The 27,326-nt window shown below is 41.0% G+C and overlaps 2 protein-coding genes across 4 annotated transcripts; both read left to right on the top strand.

Annotated features, from left to right (window-relative positions):
* The first annotated feature begins 398 nt into the window (after positions 1-398).
* Positions 399-16,314, top strand: LOC131360722 (protein shisa-7). Of its 2 annotated transcripts, none has more exons than XM_058401401.1 (6): positions 399-928; positions 6,996-9,136; positions 9,247-9,395; positions 10,170-10,235; positions 10,430-10,618; positions 11,971-16,314. In XM_058401401.1, exons 2-6 carry the CDS (start codon positions 8,295-8,297, stop codon positions 12,891-12,893), a joined length of 2,169 nt encoding a protein of 722 aa, XP_058257384.1. In that variant the 5' UTR covers positions 399-928; positions 6,996-8,294; the 3' UTR covers positions 12,894-16,314. The 2 variants fall into 2 exon arrangements, with proteins under 2 accessions (XP_058257384.1, XP_058257393.1); XM_058401410.1 differs by lacking the exon at positions 399-928 and adding an exon at positions 980-1,096.
* Positions 16,315-16,905: 591 nt separating this feature from the next.
* Positions 16,906-25,535, top strand: si:dkeyp-69b9.6 (zinc finger protein 865). 2 transcript variants are annotated; one of them, XM_058401389.1, is made up of 4 exons: positions 16,906-17,232; positions 18,614-18,828; positions 19,182-21,513; positions 21,634-25,535. In XM_058401389.1, the coding sequence occupies exons 3-4, from the start codon at positions 19,455-19,457 to the stop codon at positions 24,003-24,005; spliced, it is 4,431 nt and encodes a 1,476-aa protein (XP_058257372.1). In that variant the 5' UTR covers positions 16,906-17,232; positions 18,614-18,828; positions 19,182-19,454; the 3' UTR covers positions 24,006-25,535. The 2 variants fall into 2 exon arrangements, with proteins under 2 accessions (XP_058257372.1, XP_058257361.1); XM_058401378.1 differs by having other exon boundaries at positions 18,614-21,513.
* The last annotated feature ends 1,791 nt before the right edge of the window (positions 25,536-27,326 follow it).

The raw sequence follows: 27,326 nt of genomic DNA, 5'->3' as shown, positions 1-27,326 counted from the left end.
AATGTAAACTACCTTGTGATTAGTTAAGGAATATTTGCAACCTGTTCGTCTGAGATAGTGATGGCAACGTCGTTATGGCGCATATTACATCAAATTACATTACATTATTATTTTTTTTAAACAGGAGAAAACATCATGGCCACTTAGATGTTTGCTTGCTGTGGTTTGGGAAGGGGGAAAGCACGATGCCGATGACTATCATGTTGCGCAACTAAACAGGGTTATTTGTCCACTACGTATTAAGAAAAATAGTCTTTTGATTATAGGTATAGATTATTTATTTCTTTACTGTCCAGGTTCTCCATCACCCCGAGACGGTCACCAGTGAAATGACACCGTTGCTGTGGCAACCGAGCCCCCCCCCCACCTCCCTCCTTCCCCCAACTGCTTTGCCAGCCATATTCGCGGAAAAAAAAGCGCGACTGATAGGAAACAGGCAAAACGGTGCAGAAGCGGTTTATCGAGCATTCATTGAGCGCGCCATGAAAGATAATTAAAACGCACTGCTGAGTCCAGTGGACCTGTGTAAGAGCTGCACCGCTTCATTCCGCCACTGTTCCTGTGTACCGTTACACGCTGTACAGCCGCGCTGCGTCGAGCTAACGCCACCTGAAGGAGTATCTAACGCTCAGCGACAAAAAACACAGTGTTAAAGCGCGTCAGCAGTTTTAGACCACGACTCAAACTGCGTTATTTTGCCTTTTTAAATCAGCCGAGGAAGCAATGTGGAGCTTTTTACACTCGGAATACCTTCGCAGTGCCATAACCGACTTAATATAAAAAAAGAAAACAGTTCAGGCTTAAAGAGCTAAGTTTAAAAAATCGCCTGTCAGGAATGTGTACAGGCGTCATTTCAGCCTTCATCATTCAGCACCAACATGGAGGCAGCTATGCTGGCTAGATAAGAAGGAAACCGTGTCGTGAACAGGTGAGCAGAACTGTTTTTTATTTCCCAATACAAGTTTTTATCAGCATGTGTGAGTGGGGGGAAAAAATGAAAGTGCGTCGTGATATCATCAGGCTTAAATGCAATGTAATGTTGAGGAACGCAGCGCGATCAGCTTCAGCATCTCTCTATAGAGAGAACATAACTCAGGTAAGTCGTCAAGTTAGCCTTTACATTTTTCATTTGTGTGTGTGTGTGTGAGAGAGAGAGAGAGATAAGATAAAAGGACTTTGCATTTTTTCCCCCTCTTGTCCCTGAGTTTTACTTCATTTCCTTCTATCACTACGGCAACCATTATTTCCTCAGGGTGTAGTCAGGTGTTGAGAAGCAGAATGCTGTTGATCAGGCTTTTTGTTCCAGCATGCAGAGAAGCTATGAAGGATCCAGACATTCATGTAAAAGTGTAGTGAAGCTGAAGCAGCCACTTTATCCACACATGCATTGACGCCGACGCAGGCGGCCATTCAGTGCAGTCTCACTGGCTCTCCTGCCCACCTACTCGGCCAGTACTATATGCTCAGTGCTACTCCACGGCCAGTACCAGACATGTATAACTACTAATCGGTTCTTTTCACATAGGTACAGCCATCTGTGAGACCAGAAATGGATGATGCTCACATCATTGCAGAGAAAGCTCTTCTGCACTCACATTGCACTTGTGCTTCATGCCTGTGGAGCTGCATGTCTCACTGACTGTTGAATGTGTCAGCTGTATGCTATGTGCCTGTAAATCTATGAAAAACTCTGCATGTCTTTTTGCCTGTGTCAAATTTTCACCTGCAGTGTACCTTACAGAAAGGTGAGGACACATTGTTTAAGGTGTAAGGTGTTAATTTAACACTGGTTATTTGGCTTGTGCTAAGGGAAAAGTTGTGGGATTTTGCTCTTTACCTTTGTGTCTTAGGGAAATGTCTAGGTTAGGCCTGTCCAGTGCAACTGAAAGGAGAAACTACCATCTGGCAAACATTTCCTGACCTAAACGTTCTCTCTGTCTGTCTCCCTCTCGCTCTCTGTCTGTCTCTCTCTCTCTCTCTCTCTCTCTCACACACACACACACACACACACACGGACAGACACACACACACACACACACACACACAAACACAGACTCATGCTGTCCTACATAATTTGCGCCACTGCCCTCTACTCCCACCAGATGAAGAGTTATCCCACATCAATGCCAGTCAAGTGTAGACAGCGTGATTCACTCAACCCTTGCTTCTGCAATGTCTTACAGTCAATGTATTTGATCTCTTATGCAATCCAATCAGACAGATCTTTATCCCTATATTTCTATGGAAATCGCTCGAAAAAAGCTTCTGAAAGCATTTTGTACAAGTGAGCGCATGGCGTGAAATAATTCCACCATTCGGGTGATGAACTGAGTGGTGAGATAAGGGACACTGAATGCCAAGCAACCCATTTGCAAATTTCCCTGTGACTGCACTGGCAGCGTGAACCTAATGTCACTGCTCATGTGTCAAACTAGATGACATCTGTTAGGGACGAACTAAAGAAATCTTGCATATTATGCAAGTACCAACAGCATCATGTTCAGGCAAAGCTGAAGAAAAAACGGTGGTTCTGAGCAAAAAAAAATGGGGAAGAGCGTGTCTTCCAAAAGGAAAGACGCCTCAGAGGGGAAACAAAGGTCTTCTTGTCCTCTCTGTCATTCTCTTTCTCCCTCTTTCCTTCCACACAAGTATGAACTGCTGCAGTGCTATTCTGAGAGAGAGCTAGCTGCCTCAACCCACGCACTGAATATCATAAAGAGAGAGAGAGAGAGAAAGAGATCGAGAGAGAGAGAGAGAGAGAGCGGGAGAAAGTGAGAGAAATTGAGGGTGGGAGCAATGGAGAGAAAAAGGAGAGAATGTCCAAAACAGATGTGCTGTTTAGTAGATTGGAATAAAGAGAACGCCAACATTTCACACCACTGCAGTGGAATCTGATGGTCTGATCGTCGCTCCTTGATAAACTCAGCAGTCGGAGTGTTATGGAAACTCTTTGTCAGTGCGCCACGTCTTCAGTGGCACATCTCTCTCAAATCGCCCACAGTCTCTTGCTGACGGGTACTGTGCTTAAGAAAGGCTAATCCAGTTTACAGAGAAGGGTGAACTGTTCCACATAGCTCCTAAGGTGTTGATTTGGCCTACGCATTTTTAGCGCCATTTCTCTATGCTTTACTCTTTATGTGGGAAAAATACAGGATCTCAGGAATATCATTGACTATGATTTAAAATATATATATATATATATATATATATATATATATATATATATATATATTAAAAAATGTAAATGGATAACACATGACAGGTGCTGTATATATTGTACAGGTGCTATATATATTGTACAGGTCCTGTATATATTGTACAGGTCCTGTATATATTGTACAGGTGCTGTATATATTGTACAGGTGCTGTATATATTGTACAGGTCCTGTATATATTGTACTGGTGCTGTATATATTGTACAGGTGCTGTATATATTGTACAGGTCCTGTATATATTGTACAGGTGCTGTATATATTGTACTGGTGCTGTATATATTGTACAGGTGCTGTATATATTGTACAGGTCCTGTATATATTGTACTGGTGCTGTATATATTGTACAGGTCCTGTATATATTGTACTGGTGCTGTATATATTGTATAGGTCCTGTATATATTGTACAGGTGCTGTATATATTGTACAGGTCCTGTATATATTGTACTGGTGCTATATATATTGTATAGGTCCTGTATATATTGTACAGGTGCTGTATATATTGTACTGGTGCTGTATATATTGTACAGGTCCTGTATATATTCTACAGGTTCTGTATATATTGTACTGGTGCTGTATATATTGTATAGGTCCTGTATATATTGTACAGGTGCTGTATATATTGTACAGGTGCTGTATATATTGTACAGGTCCTGTATATATTGTACTGGTGCTGTATATATTGTACAGGTCCTGTATATATTGTACAGGTGCTGTATATATTGTACAGGTCCTGTATATATTGTACAGGTGCTGTATATATTGTACTGGTGCTGTATATATTGTACAGGTGCTGTATATATTGTACAGGTTCTGTATATATTGTACTGGTGCTGTATATATTGTACAGGTGCTGTATATATTGTACAGGTGCTGTATATATTGTACTGGTGCTGTATATATTGTACAGGTCCTGTATATATTGTACTGGTGCTATATATATTGTATAGGTCCTGTATATATTGTACAGGTGCTGTATATATTGTACTGGTGCTGTATATATTGTACAGGTCCTGTATATATTCTACAGGTTCTGTATATATTGTACTGGTGCTGTATATATTGTACAGGTGCTGTATATATTGTACTGGTGCTGTATATATTGTACAGGTCCTGTATATATTGTACAGGTCCTGTATATATTCTACAGGTTCTGTATATATTGTACAGGTGCTGTATATATTGTACAGGTGCTGTATATATTGTACAGGTGCTGTATATTTTGTACATTGTGCACCAAGCTTAGCTGTAAACAGTTTATGCAAGCATCTAATTGTGCACATTCGATTGTGCTAGCTTGGATTTCAGTGGATCAGTGGAATCAGTTGCTGACTACATAGAGCAATAACACAATCATTTAGAATGAGATTGAAAATAAATGACAACCCTGCATACATGATAAGAGCTACACAGCACAATATCCTCAACATTTCAGTCATTAGGAGATACAGATGATCATAAATGTAGCTGTGACTAGGTCCAGGTTGAGAAATCTTATGAAAAGACAGTGCTCTCAAATGTAGTTTTGGCAAAGACAGAAATACAAAGAAAGTCAATAAGGATCCAAAATGACATTTGTGTTTAGATTAAGTTAACCAAAGCAGTAGTGACGATTAAATGAAAAGCAAAGCAGATTTAAATTCTCGTGTGAGCTGTTGCTTTATTAGCGTGTTGGATTAGATTAAACCCGAGTGCCTGTGTTCACATCAGCACCGTATATACCAGAGATCAGTTTTCCACTGAGTGCTTCAATGGAATAAAAAAAAGATGAAGATAGATTGGGACACTATGTACTATTACATTAACTCTTTAGTTACACCATTTTATTTCAAAATTTCAAGTTTGAATGGATAGAAGTTCCATTAAAAAAAAAAAAACATAAAGTAAAGCAGATGCAGATTTCTTTTAGCAGCCTGTGGAGCATTACATCATGCTTTACTTAAAAAGAACAAAATAACAATATTTACATCCATGCTTATTTTCAATCACCGCCACTTATCCTATGGCAGCTGAATGGATCACAAAGTCTAAAATAGGCTGGTCTACTTAATAAGAGAGCATGTGTTCTCAGCTCGGGTCACTCCATCGATAGTCGGAATATCTGATTGCTAAATGGAAAGCATTGTTGAGTGCACAGACGTTTGTGAATCAGGGACGAATAGGGCAAAAAGAGCAGTGCTTGTCCATGAGGATTGCCTGATTTGCTCTGTGAAATGCTGTGAACATTCGTTTCGATTGCTCGAGTGCTTTGTTTATGTGAATGTGTTTAGGATTTGTGACTATAATAGGAACATATAGATCATTAGACCCCCCCCCATATATATATATATATATATATATATATATATATATATATATATATATATATATATATATATATATATATGAATTCCATAAAATAATTATGGAAGTCATAGGATTTTAAATAAAACATAACACTTCTGTTCTGCAGATCTAAAAGATTTATTTTTATAATACCCAATTATATATGTATATATATATATATATATATATTTGATTTATCATTCCTAAAGAATAATTACGCCGCATCATGCTGCTTAAGTGATGAGACAGAAGTGGCTAAGAGTGACAAGAGTGCAATTGTTAGGGATGGCTTAATTAAATAGCGACAATTAAACAGCAATAAAGAAATTAATCCGTGTGTCTGTAGCAGCACCTGCATCGCTTTTCTGCAAAATCGTGCACCAGCCGTGTTAGACGTAGATGTGCACATGTTTTCTGTGCTTTATTTTATTGCATGCATGTTTTCCATCTCAGATTGTTTTGGTGTGCAGCTTGAACACTCTGTACCCGCTGCATGAACATGCATGAACATACCCTGCTGTATGCTATGTGTGCATGTGTGTGGTGGTAAGCGGTGTCACAGAAAGCTCTCCATTCTCTGCCACCCACTCGCTGAACTCCCACACACTTGCACACACACTTCACCATCACCACACACAGAGTTTTTTTGCCATACCTCTGGCTCTGTTTGTTCCTGCTGCACTTATCTTACTCGCTCTTATTCCTCCGTTCTCTCTTTTTTTTGTCTTCCATCATATTTTCTGCTCTGAAAATGCAACCCCCCCCCAAAAAAAAATCAGATGCAATTTAGACATCTCAGGAGTAGCGAAAAACTCTCTCTCTCTCTTTCTCTCTTTCACACGCATGCACACGCACAGCGCATAAACATACTGACACATATAATAATGCACCCACCAGCAGCCTCATCATGTGCCTTATGAAAGGAATTGATCACTGCTTGTTCAGATCATCGCTACTATTCAGACCTCTCAATGCCTCTGACTCACACTGGCACATAGTAACACATTAAACAAACCGCCATTACCCTTCCCTGCACCATGCAGCACAACTATTATGCACCATTCCTTTTCTTGTCTCCAAGCGTACGCTGGAATTTACCCCTGCAATGTTTGTGATATAGTCTTCAGGATAATCAACTGAACACCAATTATCCTTAATGGGCTTTGAAATGCTTGAAAGGCTTTCACAAAGCATGCATTACCATTTTTTTTCCTGCTCATGAATTTAGCAAGGAACAAATGCATCTGTTGCTTTGCTTGTTGAATCTGTTAATTAGTCGTTAATATAGCCAATGTTCTATGACAATTGTACAGTATACCTGTGTCGTATTTGGCTACGGTCGTGCAGTGAACGTACGGTCATGATCCACTGTTTTGCATCACAGCCTGCGTGTACTGTACATGTACGTCTGTCTGTCTAGGATGCGTCTGTAATCAACTTATTTGTTCTATGTTTCAGAAGCTCGTCACACCTCCCTGAGAAAATTGCACTGCTGATAAAGATCGCCAGATTCCAAAGCCGACCAGTCGGAACTCAATAGGATCGAAGATTGGGATTTCGGTGTGGTTATTTTTTTTCTGTTCACATGTGTCATATGTTTTGAAAGGTTCCTTTTTCTTGCTGAAGACGTGGCTCAACAAATCTGCTGCTGCACCTGAACCGTGTGCTGCTTTCAAATACAGACAATTCGAGTGAGAGTATCGACACTGGAAAGACATTTTCTCCATTTTTTTTTTTAAGTAAGCGTTTACTTCCTCTTTTTTGTTTATTTACGTTTTTAAATACGCAGAAATCACGAATCAAATAAGGAATTATGATGTGCAAGTTCTTTAGTTGATTTCTTAGAGATAAAGGGATTCATATGTTTTCTTTCATCCACACAATTGCACTCTTTTATGTGATTAGCAGAAGCGCCATTTTTGGATTAAGCAGGTAAAATGTATGCTGCTCTGCTCTGAGCAGTAAAAAAAAAAAAAAAGCACCAGTTCGATGTCCAGTGAGAAAAGCCTTTGAAGGGCTGCGCAGTCAAAATGATTCCCCATCACACTGACCTTAACCATTCCAAAGATTTCACCACCATAAGTAGTCCTCTAAAGACGTAAACCTATATTAGCGTTAGTTTATTAATACGATATAGTTGGTTATTAAACTGTTTTAAAAGATTACAAGAAAATTGCATTCAGGGAGTATTACGGGTCAGGGAAATTCCTAATGACTTAAGTGCCACTGTTGACTATAAAGAGTGCCCAAATTGTATAGAAGTCATACAGAAGACAAAAAAAAAGTCAGTGCATTAGTTTACATTTTATGGTGTTTACAGTTACCCTTTGCTTCTATAAGCAAACTCATCTTAATAAGTGCCAAAACAAGGAGTATATATTACGTACTAAGTTGTGCTACACGGAGATGCATACATTTATTAACTAAAAAGCCTTTTAACCACTACCTAACCAGTGTTTGTTTAATAAGGGAAGCCATTTTATTCTTGAGACATAAACCCACTTTAGCTTCTTTTAAAGCAAGATTTTTAAGATAAGGTGAGAAGTGAGTGTCTCTCAGTTTACTTTGCCTCAAGGGAGAACTATTAGGCCAGTTGCTCAGGCTTCGTTTGTTCTGTTGAAGAAATGAGGATCTGAGTTTCCCTGGAGTCTGAGACTACATTTTCATCACTGCCCCCCTCCCTTTATATTCTCCCAGAACATTGCACAGTGCCATTTTTTTACTGACATTTAAACAAACATCTTATACTGGAAGCCCATGACTTACATTTTTACATGCAGTGTTAAGGACTGGGATTTTAAAGGAGGATTCTGCACTGAACGGTGGGTTGAGTCAGCAAGAGAAAATAGTCGTGTTAGTCACATAAAGATGATGGCCACCTCAGGAGCCCGAACGCGTGTCATCCTCCTCTTCCTGTTAATCGCTGCTCCGCATAACACGTCTTCAGCCAGTGTGTTGGATCCCTCTAAAACCAGAAATGTACCCATCAGGACCACCAGCACCCCGACCGTCAGCCCCAGGCCCAGTAGCTGGGGATTCTTACTAATGCAGTCCAGAGGTGGAGGAAACGGCAGAGGAAATGGGCGCGGGAAGGGGTCGACGGGATGGCCAGAGACACCACCCAGACCCCAAGCTCAAGTCATGCTTTCTAAGAATGCCACAGCCGACGCCCTGGGACCTCCGCTCGGAGCTGCACAGGTGGCCCCACCTCCACGTCGAGTGGTGGAAGTGGACGTGTGCCGTGGGTACTATGATGTCATGGGCCAGTATGACCTTACCTTCAACTGCTCTAAGGATGACTTTATCTACTGCTGCGGCACATGCCACTACCGCTTTTGCTGTCCAGACCGCTCCCGCCGGCTCGACCAGAACATCTGCCATAACTACAACTCGCCAGTATGGGCCAACACAGCACCACCTGGGACTAAACCGCCCCATCACCTCACTGACCCTGACCTCAGTCGCATCGAACAGAGCAACAATACCATATATGTCATTGGTGGAGTAATCTCATTCACTGTGGCTGTGGCTGTGTCCATCAAGCTGGCGTTTAACAAGGCCTCGCGGCAGGCACGCAACAGAGAGCTCAATATGCCCAGGTAAGAAAATACAGATATATTTCATTTGAGGGATCAAGGATCAAGTGATCACACCTTTAATCTGAACCTGAACTTTCTCTCTTCCTTTGATCCTCTGTCTGTGCTCTCAGAGCTCTGGTGGACATGCTGCGCCACCAGTCTAGCCCAGTCCAACAGGGAGAAAGAAACAACAGCATCGCTGTGGGCAGTGGAGGAGGAGAGGGCACTCTTGGGCGGCCTCCTAAAAACCTGTACCCTACTCTGCAGAAAGACAACCGATGTGAGACACATTTTTAAAATTTTTTTTTTTTTTTTTTTTTACAAAAGATTTAACTTTTTCAGGTCCCCAAGTTATTTTAATAATTTAATGAGCTCTTTTACTACTTAATGAGTTAGTTTATGTATTCCATTATATTTTTAATATAGTCTTCCATGAACCAGAAGCTCATCATGCACATAGAATGGTCCTCTTTACTGCATGAAATCCGTAGTGCAATAGAGAATCTTCACAAGCAATCATTTACAGGGAACAGATGCTCATGGCATCAGTCATCTCAGCAGCAGTATTTCACCCGGGGTGTTCACAATGAGGGGGCACTCCCAAAACAGATGCAGTCGTGCCAACCGCTCTAATTATTATGCTGTGTGTTGTCAAGAGTTTAGGTTTTGGTAACTTCAAAGCTTTAAAGGAATTGCTGTAACACATATATAAAACTAACAAAAGAAATTATAAAACAACAACAAATAAAATTCTAATAATTTCTTTTTTAATGTATTATAGCAGAATTTCACAATGTCAGTATGCATTTATTTACTTAGACAAGCCAAAGATAAATCAGTACAGCAATTTATTGCATAAAAAAATAGGTAAATATTCATTCATTTTTTGCATTTTTTCCCCCAGACCAGTACGGGCTATTAATTATAATGCTGAATTACCAAAATGTAATAATCCACCCTTGAAATATACAATTTTTTTCTGTTTTGAAAATATCTTATGCTTTCTTGTCTTCCATGCATTCTTTCTCACATGTCATGGCTTACTTTGTTTTAGTGGGAAATCTGCAGCATAACTTCATCCATACCTCAGGTTCCAGCCCCAAACACACTGCCACTATTGGTAAGTCATTTCAAGTCTGTACTTTTACACTCTGTTGTTTGATGCTTTGCTGACTTAGTTACAGTTACAGTGCTTTGATGACTTAGTTAGTTTGCATTTGGACAAAAAAAAAGTTAAGGTGCAAATCTGTGCATACAGAAATGTGTATAAAATGTCTGAACTAACTAAAGTGTATACATTCTGCTGCTGTCCAGAGCGTGCACCACGTATGAACAACATGCAGATGACCGCTGGTGGAACACTGAAACCAAACAAGCACACTAACGCCATGAAGCCTCAGCCCTCGTTTCATCACTCGCTTCATAACCTGGCTCAGCTCCCTCCCTCTTACGAGGCTGCGATGAAGCCTGAGCTCAACAGATACTCTTCCCTCAAAAGGCTGGGTGAGTCTTGCGGAGTATCCTCACTTATAGCAGGAGATTCATATGGCCATTTTTAGAATAATTACAATGGCTCCTCAAAAGTGTAGGACACCTAGACGTAACTCTGCAACACTTAACACTGCAAAAATATACATACTTTATATTTTAATCAGTATCAGAGTTTTGTGACAAAACGTCAGGGAACTCTGAATATTTGTGAAGGTCACAGGGGACAGATTAGAGCATGGAAGCTTTCAGGAAATGGGGAAAACCTGTGGGGGCACAGAAATAGAAAGATGAATTGAAAGATGTTAAGTTAAACAGCTTGGGTTTCTATGGGAGATCACGCTAAGTTTAATGTATTCATATGATTTTAGTTCATATTATGTAAAGCCAACGTTATCTGTATTTCAAAAGATTTTTTATCACTCGTAATGGATTGTTCAAGTAACAGATAGTACGTTAAACTAGTTTAAGGGTGTAGTAATATTAATTTAATGGCAGATTTGGCTGTGGGCAGCACGGTGGCGCAGCAGGTAGCATTGCCAGCTCACAGCTCCAAGGTCAGTCCTGAGCTCGGGTTACTGCATGTGCAGATTTTCACAGGTTCTTTGGTTTCCTCCCACCTCCCAAAAACATGTTAGTCTGTGGACTGGCTATGCTAAATTGCCCCTGGTGTGAACATAAGTGTGTGAATGTGTGTGTGCATGGTGGCCTACTATGCACTTTTCCTATTCAGGGCATATTCCTGCCTCACGCCCAGTGTTCCTAGGATATGCTCTGAATCCATGGTGAAACTGATCAGATTATAGTGGTTACTGATGATGAATTAATGAGCTGCTGACCGTTTCCATAGATCAAGAATATTTGAGTCGTTTTATATAGGATTGCGAGTCTAAACAACATGAATATTCAGATATAGATCAATATGAGTTTTTCTAAAGAGATTTTGGTTGGTTTTGGTAGTGAGTAGTAAAGTATGCTTTATACAACCAGCTGTACAATACCAAACATCTGATATCTCACAATGATAAGATTTTAGGCTGCTTCATCTAGATATAATCCACTGTTGCTTTATTTATTAATAAAATGCTACAATATTATACTAAAAATTGGTATTGCATCATCAACCACCATGATTTAGCACAGAGAATAAAGGAAATAAATTATACACAAATAAATATTACTTGCATGATCAAATAAAAAAAAAACCTTCATGAATATTTTAGGCATTATAATTATTTATTTATTTATTTATTTATTTATTTGTTAATGGTAAAATTATAGTCAAAAATATAATAAACATTTCTGACTGAATTGAAAACCACTATGAGCAATCTCTTGAAAACATCTGTTCTTCTTTCCAACCACAGAAAAAGGAGGTCTGGAGGAATATTCAGGTTACTGCACCACTAAACGGAGACCCAACAACGCTCCTCCATCCTTCCACTCGTCACAGCACCACTTGCCTTGGGGCGGTGACTATACCCTAGGGGGGAGAGGCACACTCCCCACCCATGCTACCCGTCCCCGCATACCCCACCCTCAGTCTGCCCCCAGCCATACACCTAACCCCTATCCGTTGGAGCCTAAAGAAACCAAGACCAACCAGAACTATGACACCCTCTCCAAACCACCTCGCCGAGTCAAATCAACAGATCAGCTCCTTGCCCTCGGGGATGGCAACACCTTATCACGGGTGCCCAAGAACCAGCAGCACCAGTACTACAAGTCTGCAGCAGCAAAAAACTCCAACGCCCAGAACACCTTGCGCAAGTCTAAGGAGAGGCTGTTGATGTCACCTGATCATCTAGAGGAGGAAGTGGGCATGGGTGGAGTCGATTACGGAGGTGGCGGGGGTGGTATGAGTATGGGCATGGGCGACTACACAGTGGGAGGGGGCATGGTGCCTACTCTACCCCGCGTGAGCCACCAGAAGGCTCAATCACAGCAGAATGTCTGTGCCACCCCTTCTCTTGATCGCCATCACATGATCAAGATGAACTCACATCCGACCTCGGGGCGCGAGCAAGAGCGCAACACAGTCGCCATGTCGGGTCACCTGGGAGGAGGCGGAACCGGAGGGATGGGATGGAACGAAATGCAAGGAACCGGGGTTGTCATGGGCACAGGAACACTAGGAGGTCATAGCGCCAGGAGGCTAGCTTTTGCTGCAAAAAGGCAAAATACCATCGAGCAACTACACTTCATCCCCGGAGGCGGAGGAAGCAGCGGAAGCGGGGTGGCCGCCAACCAGGGTGTTCGGACGGGGAGCAAAAACGAAGTGACTGTGTGAGGAGAGGATAGAGGGGATTGAGAGAGAGTTAAGGAAAATGGAGGATATGGAGGGAGAGTTTGAGTGGGATGGTAATGGAGGGATTAAGGAAGAAAGAATAAGTGAGTGGGCAGGCAAGGGAGTGAAAAGTGTAAAGGAGAGTGTAAAAGGAGTAGGAGGACGGTATAGGTAAGAGAAAGGATGAAAAAAAAAAGGATACAGAGACAGAGAGCGGATGAAGGAAAAAAGTACAGAGAGAACGAGGGCATGAAAGGAAAGAATAACAGATGGAGAAGTAGAGGAAACCACAAGGGAAATAGAAGCTGTAAATACAGAGAGAACAAAATGGTCTTGTAGACAAGTTTAAAACTTTCAAGTTGTTGTTTTATTCTCTTTGTAAAAAATTTCAGCCATAATTACAGTATAGTAATTTTCTTAATACGTTTGATGATAGCCACCTTAGAAAACATTGTCAGAAATGAATATTGTACATGAAGAGACTGGGATAACCAGGTGAAAGATAAATTCATGTCACTGTGTCATGTTATTTTTACCGGATATTACATGACATTTAATGCCACTAGAGAGCCATATGTTCAAGTAATGTCCAATGGAACATTCATCTTATCAAAACAGAAAAGAAAGGAAGAGAGGAAAGAAAAAAAAAACTGAAGGAAACATTGCATACCATTTGCTTACATCAGAAGATCCCTTCAGACCAGAGATGTGTTAATCCAGCTGTTGGATTGTGCTGCTACAGATTGGGAACAGAAGTGAGTATTAAAACAAACACATCAGGATATTGATAACCTGTCAAAGTATAAAAGGAGCTCAACAAAAAATGTGGGATATCACATTCACAAAACAAGAGAATATATGGTGATGACGTGATGATGCCACAAAAACAAGTTGATCCAAACAAAACAAGTTTTTTTGCATAGAGTAAGGGAAACTAAACTGCATCAGCTTTAGGATTTAGCCCCATGATTATTATTGCCTTTTTCATACACCCCAAACTTTGCATCACCTGTTCTGGAAGAATTGCTTGTGGATTTACTAGCTGAAGACTGCTTTGTTGGAGCTAAAGTTGACAGAAATCAATATCTGTGTGGAGTAAGATTAAAACCAATAACTATCATTTTTGTCCCTTAAACCCAAAAATCCCAGTGATGGGGGTAGATAACTAAACTTCAAAAGCCATTCTGTTTGGGCAACATGGCCCGGGCCAGAGGGGGGGGAAATGAGATGTATCTGACAATCATCGACTTTCACCAACTGAAACGAACTCAGTAATGATCAATGGCACTTTGTTTGGATTCTAAGTCAACGGTTTCTTCTACATCCAAGAGCAGGGACTTGACAAGAACATTTTGCCTTGGCTGAAGGACGTTGGCCACGAATTCGAAAGAATACTAAAACAGAATTCTGTAAGGATGTGCACACACTTTGGTGCCGTCATAAGCTCTACACGTGCTGTATGTATTGTTGAAAAGTTTTTATTTATAAGGATGCCTCAAACTGTTAAATGTGGCTTAGATGAGAGAAACAGGAATCCAGATGTTCAGAGTTTTATATAGAGAGAGGTTTGTTAAGGGTCATTTATGTTCATTAAGGCAGCACAGCACAGTAAATGTTGGCAACGTTGGCCAACATGAGAATTTAGCTCAGGTGTGCACAGACACTTAGATGAGCTTACTAACAAACTTGCTGGGTTGCTGTTGAAATCTCCCTAAAGCCATGTGTCTGCGCTGTTAAAGTGACGACTGAACCGGGGGGAGAGTAAAAAGTCATCTCACACAGTTGATCTGCTTTCATCCAGAAATGGACAGAGCGTCACACCCAATATCATAATCAATAATGCTTATCAATATTAAGGGCTATACTACATGTGCGTCAGTGGTAGACTGCCTAGGCACAGTTTATTCATTGTTCTTTCCAAGGTAATGAGAACACTGATGACAGTCAAACATTACTGTACATAGACTGAGATATTCATCCTGTGAAGCAAAAGGAGGTAGTGAGGTAAAGGCGACCTCAGTCTAGCCTACAGGACAGGCTATGGTGTAAACCGTTTTAGTTCTCGTTCCTTTCTAAAAGTTCACAGCAAGTAACGGTAAACATTCTAGTATTAGATAGTTAGTTATTTCCAACGTATTTCTCCCAGTAAAAGTAGTTTGGAGTAAATTTGCCTAGTCATTTTTTTTTTTTTTTTGAGGCAGAGAAGTGAAAGAAGTTCTTCATGTGGTGGCAGTAGACTACATTCACTTATTTCTGACAGAAATTAAACTGGATCTTGATTGCGTTACAAACAAAACTTAGAGACAATCTTCCTACAGACTCTCTTATACATACGTGTTCGTTATTGTCATTAATATGACAGTTAATATTATGGTTATTGGTGATATTTATTCTTGCTGTTTATTCTCTATTATCTTAACATTATGATGGTGATATTTTCTTCTGTGGTTTTAGTGTTAACTTGTTTTTAGGTATCTATATTTCTCATTCGATTATTTTGCATTCTAAGTACAAAATACAAGCACAAATACAGGCACTCATTCTTTACCAATTCTCAGTGCATCCTGATGAGTGCATTGAAAACATTCCTTTAGTGTGATGTCATATTGTGACCATCATAAAGAAGCTTGCCAGTGTCATTGTGGCAATGACATCCCAATGGGTTGATATGATGTCATAGTGTGTATGTAAATGAATAATAGGTTGATTTGAATTCAATTTCAGCTGTTTGAATGTTTATTTCAGGGAATATTAGAATAGCTAAATTGATTTAGCATTTTTTTTTTTTTGTCTTAAAAAGTCTGTAGCAATGTCTGTTCAGTTTTGTACCCACAAGCCATAACTGTAAGTTTTTATGAGATGTTTAAACTTAAAACTGCAAAGAATAAGATAACCATCAGTTGTGCTGATATAGGCCTTTGACGTTTTTACGGCAAGTATTAAATCAAAATGTTATTAAATGTAGGTATAAATCCTACGCCTACTTTAAAAGCTCCAGGTAGAATTTTATTTATTTATTTATTTTTTCAGTTTGTCCCTGAATGGGATGCTTAAATGGAATATTTTAATCTGGTACTTAAGTAATAAAACCCTAAACTTGTGAAGGTTTTTATTGCATTAGAGCAGATGCTTTATTCAGATGCGCAGTCAAAACATGCATTTCCCTGAGGAAAACCCAATTGAATCATGTAATTTCTCCCACACAGAATTAGCTTTAAATGTACCTTTGTAAAGAAATAGATCAACAAAAGCAACAAGAATAGAGGTTTGGTCAAAAGTGAAATATTTTACTCGCTGAAACGCCCAGATCACACTATTGTTTTCTTCAGCACTTTGTTTTCTATATATAATCCCTCTTCGATTACACATAAGGCGAATATGATTGTTTACCTTTGTAAAATAAAGTCAACTGATGAAAACTGTCTTTGAGATTCCTGTCTTAAAAGCACACGACATTTCACATGATCGACTTTTTGTCACTCCACCAGACTGTCTGGACTCACTGTCCACCTGGACACAAGCAGGGCCAACAAAAAAAAAAAATAAAAAAAAAAATAACCGAGGCAGCCATTTTGATGCGGACATGGGCTTTTACTTCGAGCTGTCAAGCCGTAATAAAATGGCCACTGCCTGTTTACATCCAAATGGTGTCAAAGTCTACGCGGTTATGTTATAAAAAAAACAGCCATTGCTGATTAAAAAATGTGCAAAGGAAACAACAACAACAACAACAACAACTCGTGTTAATCGGCGCGGTAAACATTAGTCCGCTTGCTAGCGCGCGCTACGAGAACAGCAGCCTGCTCCGAGGCGCCGCCATCATCATAAAGCGGATATCTCAATAAATTACCGAACAAAACGTTATTACAGGGTTATTATCGCACTATTACTCTTTTAGATATGAGCGGCAGAAGCAGACGCAAAACCACCGACTAACTATAAACAAATTGCGCACTTGCAAAAACCGGAAGTGTTCTAAAATCCGGAAACGCCTGACGGCGCTCACACGTCATTCGTTACTTTCTATAAAAAAAATAAAAAAAAAGCCATAGACGGTCCTAAATATTTTAGCCGACAAAAAAAAAAAATTAAAACATGCAAACCAGGCTTGGTGTAGTTTAAAATGGAACAAATTGACGCTGATCATGTTTAGCACTTAAAATAAGGGACAAAAGAGCCTGTGTGAACGAGGCAAGGTTGCGGTGAACATAAGGTCTAGCTATCTGGCTAACGATTGGAAAACAGCACGCAGAACAAGGGGGCATATGAGCAAGAGGGGCAGGGTGGGAGAGTGTAGCAGGCCCCGTTCATCTCTTTCCCAATCTAAAAGATGGATGCATAGGTAAAAAAGGCCTGTTTTATTGTCTCGACTTTGATTTCGTTACGACGCGTTTTTTTTTTTTTTGCTATCGGAGTTTTAGCGACGTGTTGCTCCTGTATAATCCATGCTTGCAGATGTTTGGTTGCGCATCATATGTACTGATGACATAGCAGGCTAGCGGAATATCTGCCGTTAGCCAGCTGTTTTGCATGCTAACGACATGTTGACTACGCCGACAGTTTTCCTGGTGTTGCGCATCCGTAATTTCTCGTGCTGTAACATGTTGAAGTAACGGTACTGTCATGCATGCGTGCGCTCGTCTGGTCGGTTTCCTTTTTGCGTGTCCCCGTTGCGTGTCCAAACGGACATTTTCCTTTTGTGTGACATACAGCGGTATCGGCAGATGTAATAATTACTTGAAATTCACACCTCTCCCCGCTATCGTCTCGCGCGGCTCCTCAGCATCATTTTTTCCCCCTCTTCTGCACAATACGAGCAGCACGCGCAATGTGTAAGGAAACATTAATGTACAGGAATAGGTGCAACTTTTGCAAATACTCTTGCATCGTATTTCTTTATCGTATTGCGAATTTTGTAGCTGATATGCGAGTGCACTTTTTTCCCCCACCATTTGGCCCTCCGCAAAAGCGTTAAGCAAATGCTAAACATCGGTTGTAGGTGTTAAGCGATGTGCTTGACGTGTTAAAGAAATCAGCCCCATTTTTTTTATACATCATTAAATATAAAAAGCCAGATATATTTGCTATTTACACAGGAAGATATTTTTTCCCCGAGGCGAGGCAGGAGAAAACCAAACAGTATTCAAAGCATCCCTTTACTGTGTGTTTATCTATTTTTTTTATTTATTTTTTATTAATGTGTAATTACAAATTTGGCAACATTTATTACATATAATATGACATATGTAATTAGCTTATAACTACTTGTCATTCCAAAGTCAGTTTTGTATTATATTAAATTATATTACAAACATTTTCATTAAATTATTATATTTAATAAAGAATATGCCATTTTATCATTGTTTTACTCATGGGAAGAAAAAAAAATCATACACAAAATCCAGTCAGTATACAGTTCATTGATGCACAGGTTTTGCACTGCCACTGTTTCTGGGTTTGTCACATGCAGTGTTTCAGTGTTTTAATGGATAATGCTCTTAAACTCAACTTGCAAGCCTGGTATAGATTTTTCCCGATTTTTCTGCTCTATCATACCAAATCCAGGGTATCTGTTATTTAGCAACCCTTTCATTAGTTAAATGAGGTTTGTAGAAGCAGGGATTTTTTTTTTTAACTGCACAAAACAGTGGGAAACAAGGGGCCTGTGAAATCAGTTGACTTCACACATTTACATTTCTATTCACTCTTTTTCTGTCCCACAGTGAGAAGAGGAGTTGGTGTGGAGAAACGTCCCGTGCATCTGAGAATAATTTCTTCAACAATGGAAAAGATGCCAAGCATATTTGCTGAAACATGGAAAAGGAATTGTATATCATTTGGGCTTGAATGGATTAAACATTAGCAGTCTATGACTGTAATGAACTAACACATGGCACTTGGAGAAATCTATCCTTATCTAGGACGGTCATGAACTCAAGTATGTAACCAAGAACAGTCTTATCTAGTCATCTTGGTTTTGTTTCATAACAAACGCATCAATAAGCACTTTCAAAATGTGAAAATAAAGTGTCACCATATGTGATTTGCACATCTTCTCACTTTACATTACATAAAAGACCAAATCAAATCCATTAACATTAATGACGGACTGACCGGTTCAATGCAATTCAAGGAAAAACATTACTGACAAGGATACTGATGAAAGAAAAGAACCGAAAAGAAAGACAACTTCTTAACCACAGACAATGACTCGAGTAACCATCAAGCACTAAACCACAGAACTGTTAAAGACTCAAAAATCAAATCCAGCCTTTGAATTGTGTGTTGCAGAACTTTGGAATATCACTATCCATACCGAAAATCCATTCTACGCTGCAGCATCTGCTTGGCACAACTGGCTATAAAGTGGGAACAGTTGGTGAATGTCAGCTAACTGCAGATCAGTTCAAAGCAGGCCATACACAAGGGTGAGTTGAAACAGGTTAGAGAAACAACAGTGATTGTCATTGTAACACCTCATCTGGCAATTTTAGTGTGATTGTTGTTACTGCTCCTAGAGCAGAAGGTGTTGCCACTGCACACCCATGTTTCAGTAACTGGGAAATGTTCCAGTTTGGAAAATACAATGTGGACATCATAGAGATGCTGAGTGGACACCAAGCCCATCAGTTCAAAAGTCTTGGATTAGAACGACAACTACAACACCAGCAGCAAGTGCAGCTTCACCAGCACCAGTTGCAACAGCAACAGCAGCAGCAAGTAGAAACCTCTGGGGCCATTTTGTCTGGACTTAGCTTAGGCCCACTGCAAGGATCTAGAAGCAGTGCCTTTTCTGATTCTGCATCAATTTTTGCAAAAATGAGTGCACCCCCTCCTCCTCTACAGCAGCAGTCACTGTCTTCATCTTCACAAGGTTCAAGGAAAGCAAGCAAAATGTCTGGGAGCAGTAGCAGTGGAGGAAGTCACGTGAGTGGGTATCCTCAGTTTTTACGTTCATTTCACCCAGCTGAGGCAGCCCTTGCACAAGAACAGCTACATCCAGGAGTTGGGCGATTTGACCATTTTGCAGGCAGTAGTGGAAGTGGAGGAAGTGCAGGAGGAATTGGAGGACTGGTATCATCTGTTCCACCTCCACCTCCCCCATTACATCCTGGCCTCTCTGTTCCCCAAGCATCCCCTGGACCATCCTCCTCTTCCCCATCTCCTTCAAGTTCTAGCTCCAACAACCCTTCCAGCACTAGTGCAGTAACTTCCCTTGGTCACCAATTGACAGGAGCTCAGTCTGATGCACGGAGCTTGCATCAACAGTTTAGTTGCATGCTAGCTGCTAATCAGTATTTTCTCTCCGGAGTACCAGCCAATTCCAGCCTAGAGCAATTTTTGGTACAGCAAGGAAGCCACAACCATCTAGGTCTTGAGTCGAGTTCAGGTCTTGCTCCGCCTCCTGCGCTGCACTCCTCACACACACATAGCCACTCGAGCACCTTGCCCCAGCCACAGCAGCCACCACCACAACAACAACAGCTGCCCACTCACACTCTGTCACACCCCCATCCACATCACCCTCTTCATTCCTCATCTCAACCTTCCTCATTAAGCAGTTTTGACTTTCAAGGTATCCCTGTCCTCTCCTCAAACCAGCTAGCATCTCTGATGCAACAGGAGACTGGTTTACCACTTCCTCTGCCCTTACATTTGTCCCTCTCCAAGGATGATGGGAAAGTAGACAGTGGAAGTGGAGGAGGCAGGAGAAAGAAAGCAATGGCTGGGTACTTGCCTCAGCGGAAGACTGATGGCAGCAGTAACACTAGCAGCAGCAATAGTCATGGCTCTGCAAATCATAACTCCAGCAGTAGTAGCACTTCAGGGAGTCTTAGCCAAGATGCTACACCTGGCCTTGGTGAAGGTGGCCGTGTTGGTATGTCAGGACTTGGTAGAGATCCTCCTTCTCACCTAACTCCCCCATCTTCCTCTTCAGTTGTCTCATCATCCTCTTCCTCTGCTCCCACTTCTACATCCGCATCAGTTCTGGTGACAAACAGTTCTAAACCTGACAATCATAGCTCCATGCACCCTCGTTCATCTCAACACGAACCCGAACCACTTTATCATTGTGGAGAGTGTGGAAAAACCTTCACTCACCTATCTAGTCTGCGCAGGCACTTACGCAGTCATGAGTTGACCACTGCAGGCACAGCAGGCACAAGAAGTAACGTTATAAATCCTGTTTTGCATCCTGCTGATCCAAGTATTCCTCACTCGACCCAGGAAAGTTCAGCATCATCCTTATGCCAAAGTCCTGACAAGACTTTCCATTGCTCAGATTGTGGAAAAGGATTTAAAAAAAAGGGACACCTGCTTCAGCATGGTGTCATCCACTCTGGTGCACGCCCATTTGCCTGCAGTACTTGTAGCCGTGCTTTTAATCGGCGTGAGTCCCTCACCCGTCACGAAAAGATACACGAAGAGAAGCCTTTTCGTTGTCCAGCTTGTGGCCGCTGTTTCCGTGAGAGTACCTCTTTGTTGAACCATGCAGCCTCAGGCACTTGTGGCAAATCAGGCAGAGGACCAAGACCGAAGAGTGATAGTAGCAACTCTATAGTTGGTGGCAAGAACAGTAAGACAGGGGCTTCCAGTGATGGAATGGTAACTAGTGCAGTGGGTGAGTCACATATTTATCTTACAGGATAGTATGTGTGTGCGCCAAATAAACTTGTGCTGTATGATGTGCTAAGGAGATATTTGTATATGCAGCATTCATACTGTTTGATTTGTCATGCAGGGTCTTACCGGAGTGATGGTTACAATAACTTCAAAGACCAGCGCTCTCAAGGCAACCTTTATGGTGGAACATCCTCATGTGGTGGAGGCATAGCAGGGCCAGCACTCAGAAAAGCACCTTTAGCTCCTACTCTGCACCCACACCCACAAAGCCAAAACCAGCAGCTTCACCAACACCCACACTTACCCCTCTCCGCTCTGCTGGAGGATTCTGAAGACGATGTTACGAGCTCTGTCAATAATGCTATTTCTGCTATCACGGCTGCAGCAGCAAATTGCATGACTGGTGAGCTTAACAATAGTGTTCGGGGAGACGACAGAAGAGATATAATTGGGGGGCTACTTGGAGGTCTTGGACTAGGCCCTCTTGGTTCACCTGGCGGTCCGTCTTCAACATCTGGAATGGAGAAGTCATTTAGAGGTGGTGAAAACCAGGATGCCCTGGCACTTCACCACCAATCAATCCAACAGACACCAGGCGGAAAACCCAAACGCCCTCGGAAGCCCCGTAAAAAGAAGGAACCAGGGGCAGCAGGTGCAGAGCCTCCCAAAAGACGCCAGCCCACTCAGAGGTCAGCAGGGGGTCTGGGGGATGTTAGACCCTATTTGTGTAGCATCTGTGGCCGAGGATTTGCAAGAAGAGAAACACTAAGAAGGCATGACCGAATTCACACTGGGGAAAAGCCTCATCACTGTACAGTGTGTGGCAAATACTTTAGAGAGGCTTTTCACCTGAGTAAGCATCACACGGTGCATTCTGGAGAGAAAAACTATAAATGTCTTCTTTGTGGAAAGGATTTTGGATATGCCCAAAGCCTTAAGAGACATGGAAAGCTACACCAGAAAGGAGAAATGGAAGAAGTACCTACAACACCTGGAGGAGAAAATCTTAGCAGTTACCCAGCTCCTGGTGCAAGCATGATCCCAGGTGGTCAAGGTAACTCTTCATTCTATCCATACCCGCAAGATGTTAAACCCCAAGGGTCGAATCCCCATCCTCCTCCCAGACTTTACACATGCGCTATATGTTGGAAGTCGTTCCGTCATCACTTCCATCTTACTGCGCATCATCAAACAGTGCACGAAGGCGGAGGTGACAAGCTGTTTTCTTGTGAAGTGTGTGGGAAGGCCTTCGCATATTCCAACAGCCTTACAAGACACAGGCTGTCTCAGCATGGCCTCACCCGTACTGGTCAAGGAACGCCACAAGGGAGCACTAGTGTCGCTGGAGAAGACAGCAGTGTTGGTGGCTCAGTATCCGAGAGTGAAGCTGCCACAAATGCTTTGCTGCAGCTCACACCCAGTGGTGGAACCCAGGGAGAAGAGGATTCTCACAGTGGGGTTCTTCACAGTCACCAGCATGCTCCACCACAACCACAAGCTGGGTACTCACCTCTTTTCTATGATGCCAGTACATCTCTCCCTTCCTCGTCTAATGCCACACCATACTCCCAGCCTCTGCCTTCAAGTTCCTCTCTACAGTCCCATCAGCACTCAGGAGTAAAAGGTGAGCCCATGTATCAAGCTGGCCAAAGACATATACTCAACCCAAACTTACCCGTCCACCCTCTTGTTCTGCCTTCAGCTGAGCAACATCAACACCATTCTCTCACCCAGCAGCATCCAGCTAATATTCAGCCACACCACCACCACAGCTTTCACACTGAGGAAGAACTGAGACGACGCAAGAAAAAAAAAAAAAGACGGAACGGGAGAGAGAAGATAGGCTACGGATGGGGTCAGACCACAAAAATGGACGGGGTGCAGATGGGTCTCTCAGCTGGGGAAAGGAGGAAAATTGAGACAAGAAAGCTTCAGAGAAGAATGAGAAAAACATTTCGTAGAAGACAACGTAAATTTAGGAAAAAAATGGCTATGCTTTTGAGGATTAGAAGAGGTAGCGGGGGAAGCAGAGTTGTGTATGAACTGAGCCCTTCGGGAGGACTGGAACTATATAGACTGCTCTCTTGTCAAGTTCCTCTTAAACGTTTCCCTTGTCCCTTCTGTTTTCTCACAACATTTTCACGACGAGCAGCACTTATGGTCCACATAGCAGCTAGACATTGCCCAAGAGTAAGTTACCCTTCGGGTCGATTAAGATGTGCTGTTTGTGGAAAACAATCTCGCAAATTACTTTCAGCCCTTATTCATAGAAGCTCTCACTTATCTAATAGAGCATTTTCCTGTAAACGCTGTCCTTCTCGTTTCTGGAACGCAGCACTCCTCACAAGACACAAAAGAACTTGCCGGGGAAAACTGACAGAACTGACACGAGGGAGTGCTCTTTGTTTGAAATTGACAACAGGAAAAATCTTTAAAAGAGGAGACAGTAAAGGGAATATTTCAGCCCTTCAAATACAGTACAGTCACTGAGTGTGCTTCATTAATCTTAATGACTTCAATATGTAGTAGCAAGAAGGACATTGTGTTTTGCATGACGAAAATAGAGACTAAGGCTTTGGTATCTGACCGTCAGAAGGTCGGGTTGATTGCTCTTAGTTTATTCTTTTCTATTTAACCATTATGGGTTCCTCACATAAACCGAACTTCCAAACTGATCTGCTACAAGCAAAATTACAAATGCTTTGCAGATGTCTTTTATAAAGATACCAACATAACAAACCCCCAGCTCAAGTCTGCAAAACGGTCTTATACAATTTTGTGTGTTGAACAACATCTTGGCTCCTTCACTGACATTAGGTGAATTTATAGTCATTTTACTAATACAGTATTTCCCTTAATGGTAATACTCACTGTAAGTCAGCAGTTGCTCTGTAGAATTATTCTGTCGCTGGTATGTATAATGTGTAGTTCACTTAGAACAAGTGTGGGGATTTGATCTTTGTAACAATGCATTAGTAGCATAAGAAGAAAAGAAGGAAGGTATTAGGAAGGTCAGTGTTTTGTTCAAATCTGTGCATGTTGAGCACTTAATGTGTTGAATGAATGTTGATTATCGGATGGTTCCATATGAAAGACGATTGAAAAATGTATAAAACAAAATTGACAAAAAAAAAAGAAAAGAGAAAAAACAATCCCACAATAAGCACTCCTTTGTAGCTTCATCTTCATGCTAGTGAGTAGGTGAGAAGATCAGATGGGAGGTTTTCAACTTTGGAGTGAAAACTAGCATGAAGAAGGAAGATTGAGCACTTAAAATGGAAAAGGCTTCCAGAAATAATAAATAACAATCAAAAACATAAAAACATATGCAACCCTATTCATTGAGAGCTACTTGCGTGCATGGTTTATTTCTTTAACCAACTATAACACAACATTTAGAGCATCCAAATGATCAAGAAATGTAGGTTATATCCGTACTCAGTTTTGGAGGGAAGTAAGTTGTGCAGGGGTTGCTCTCAAGGAACAGGTTTGAAGATACCTTAATAACAATAGAATTCAATATCTAAATTTTACTAGAACGTTAAAAAAAAGAAAACAAAGGCTGTTTCATTTGAAATTTCACCTATTGGCATGGTGAAGCTTTTATATATAGAGTCTAAGGTAGAATTAGGAAGGAACAAGTGTACTGTAATGTAAATTGTGTCAATATTTTATTATTGTTATGATTTTTTTAAACAAAGTGGAAATATGTTTTTATCATAGGTACACTGCAGGTAGTTTGGAATGATAGTGGAAGTTATCACTTTCATATCTTACTTAATGTATTATGTGTCGGACATAGTCTGCCCACTTGCCAATTATCAAAACATCCCTTATAATTTTCTCTTTATTTCTTATATAGTGAGGCCATACTACCCATAGCTCATGTTTTTTTTTTTTTTGTTTTTTTTTTTTTTTGAGAATAATAAGTAAAACAACAAGTATGTTTCTATTACTTTATTTACCTATAATAAGCTGGTTGTTGATGATACCCAAGCATTTAATAAAATTTTAAAGGCTTCTGTCTTTGTTCATTATGTTGTTACCATATTACCTTGTATTCGTTTTGTCAAAATACTACTAATTTTTCCCCATCTTATCCCCATTTTTATCCCACGTCCATCAATCAGTTATTAGAGGAGATAAATACCTTACCAGATCCACAAGAAAGTAAATGTTGGTACAGTTTATCTTTCGAATAATAATTTGCTCACTTTTACATGTCTGTCCACATCTGTACAATTACATCATGTGTTATTATATCAACATGCTGTGAACTGATCAATAAGTTCAATGCCCTACTTTATGCCTTGCAGACATGAGCTTTATGACAAGTTATTATAAGGTCCTTTCTCCACTTCATTCTTAACCCAGATCATACTAACGTCCCAAAATGAAGAACGCTCCTGTGGTTACAGTTGTTCAGAAGAAATTGCTTGGGGTCTCATTACTTTCCTTATTATTGATTTAAAGCAGACCTGTAAAGTTTAGCTCACTTTACTACCTGGTAACACATCAGAAGTGCCCCGATCATCAAGTGCTATTTGAAGCTGCACATTTCTACTTGAACCACAGGGTGGCGGAATAAGGGTTTCAGATTTTTAGGTGAAATACCAAGAAAACATGATTGCATTTCTGTCTATGTGGTTACAATAGAGGAAATGCAGTTTGCAAGGCTAGTCATTTATGCAGCATTTTTTTTTAAAATGTAAATATCCGGTAAATAATTAGTATCAGGTAAATAATAGTTGTTAGTGAATGCATGGAGGATTACATTTACTTTACATGTCTACAGCAACTGAATAGTACAGTGGGTGAGAATATCATACATTATATATTAAATCTAAATTTCGTTCAATGTTAGGAAATCTCTTTTTCTTTAATGCGTGGAGCCGACACACACACACACACACACACAGAACCCTATGCACATTCTACACACATACCAACATGAGGTCTAAACTGTGTAGTCTCACGCGGCTGTGGCTGGCGAGATTACGGGGGCGGGATTGATTGCACCGCGGCAGCCAATGACCGGATGCAAGGGGCGTAAACCTTGTTCCTCTTAGCCAATAGGAACGAGGAGGATGACACGGCCACAGGCTTCTCCGCGTGCTGTGTACACGTGCGATGGAAAGCGCTTGTGCTTCTCCTATGTTCCTCTGTGGAGAGAGAGAGAGAGAGAGAGAGAGAGAGAGACGCCAAACATGTCCGTGGATTACGAGCAAAAATAATAATTTTGTTTAAAATCCTGTGATGATTCTTCGATTAGGTTATGTGTCAAGTCAACTGATATCCATAACATAAACATAAACACTTTAAAATTGTTGTTTACATGAAAATTCTTCTCCAGTGTGAACACTCCAGGCCTGTCCAAATGATCCCATACCCATAGCAGATAATCACCTGACAACTGCTAAGGCTTGAGGTTCATTATAAATCCATCATTCTGTCATGAGGAGGCGTGGCATTACTGTGAACCAGATATTTCACACCAAGTTCTGAAAATAAATGATGATACATGGAATTTCCTTTGCACACGAGAGAGTGTGTGTGTGTGTGTACAGGGAATAGGATTATTATGGCAGGATATATTTATTATTCACGTGAAAGATCTACCACTGACACGCGTAGATTTACCTTCATCTCCCTCTCTCTCCCTCTCTCTCTCTCTCTCTCTCACTATTTGTTAATACACTTAGTAAGCCTGCCATCCTGTCTCCTCACTCCATTCAGTCAAGCGTCTGCTGAGCTCGCGGGAGATGTGACGTCACGTGACTGCCCCTGGTTCGTTCCGGCTGAGCGCGGAGC

Source organism: Hemibagrus wyckioides, linkage group LG01 (assembly GCF_019097595.1).
Source record: "Hemibagrus wyckioides isolate EC202008001 linkage group LG01, SWU_Hwy_1.0, whole genome shotgun sequence".
NCBI classification, from domain to species: Eukaryota; Metazoa; Chordata; class Actinopteri; order Siluriformes; family Bagridae; genus Hemibagrus; species Hemibagrus wyckioides.
Note: the sequence above shows the minus strand (reverse complement) of the source record. Positions and strands in the feature narration are given on the sequence as shown.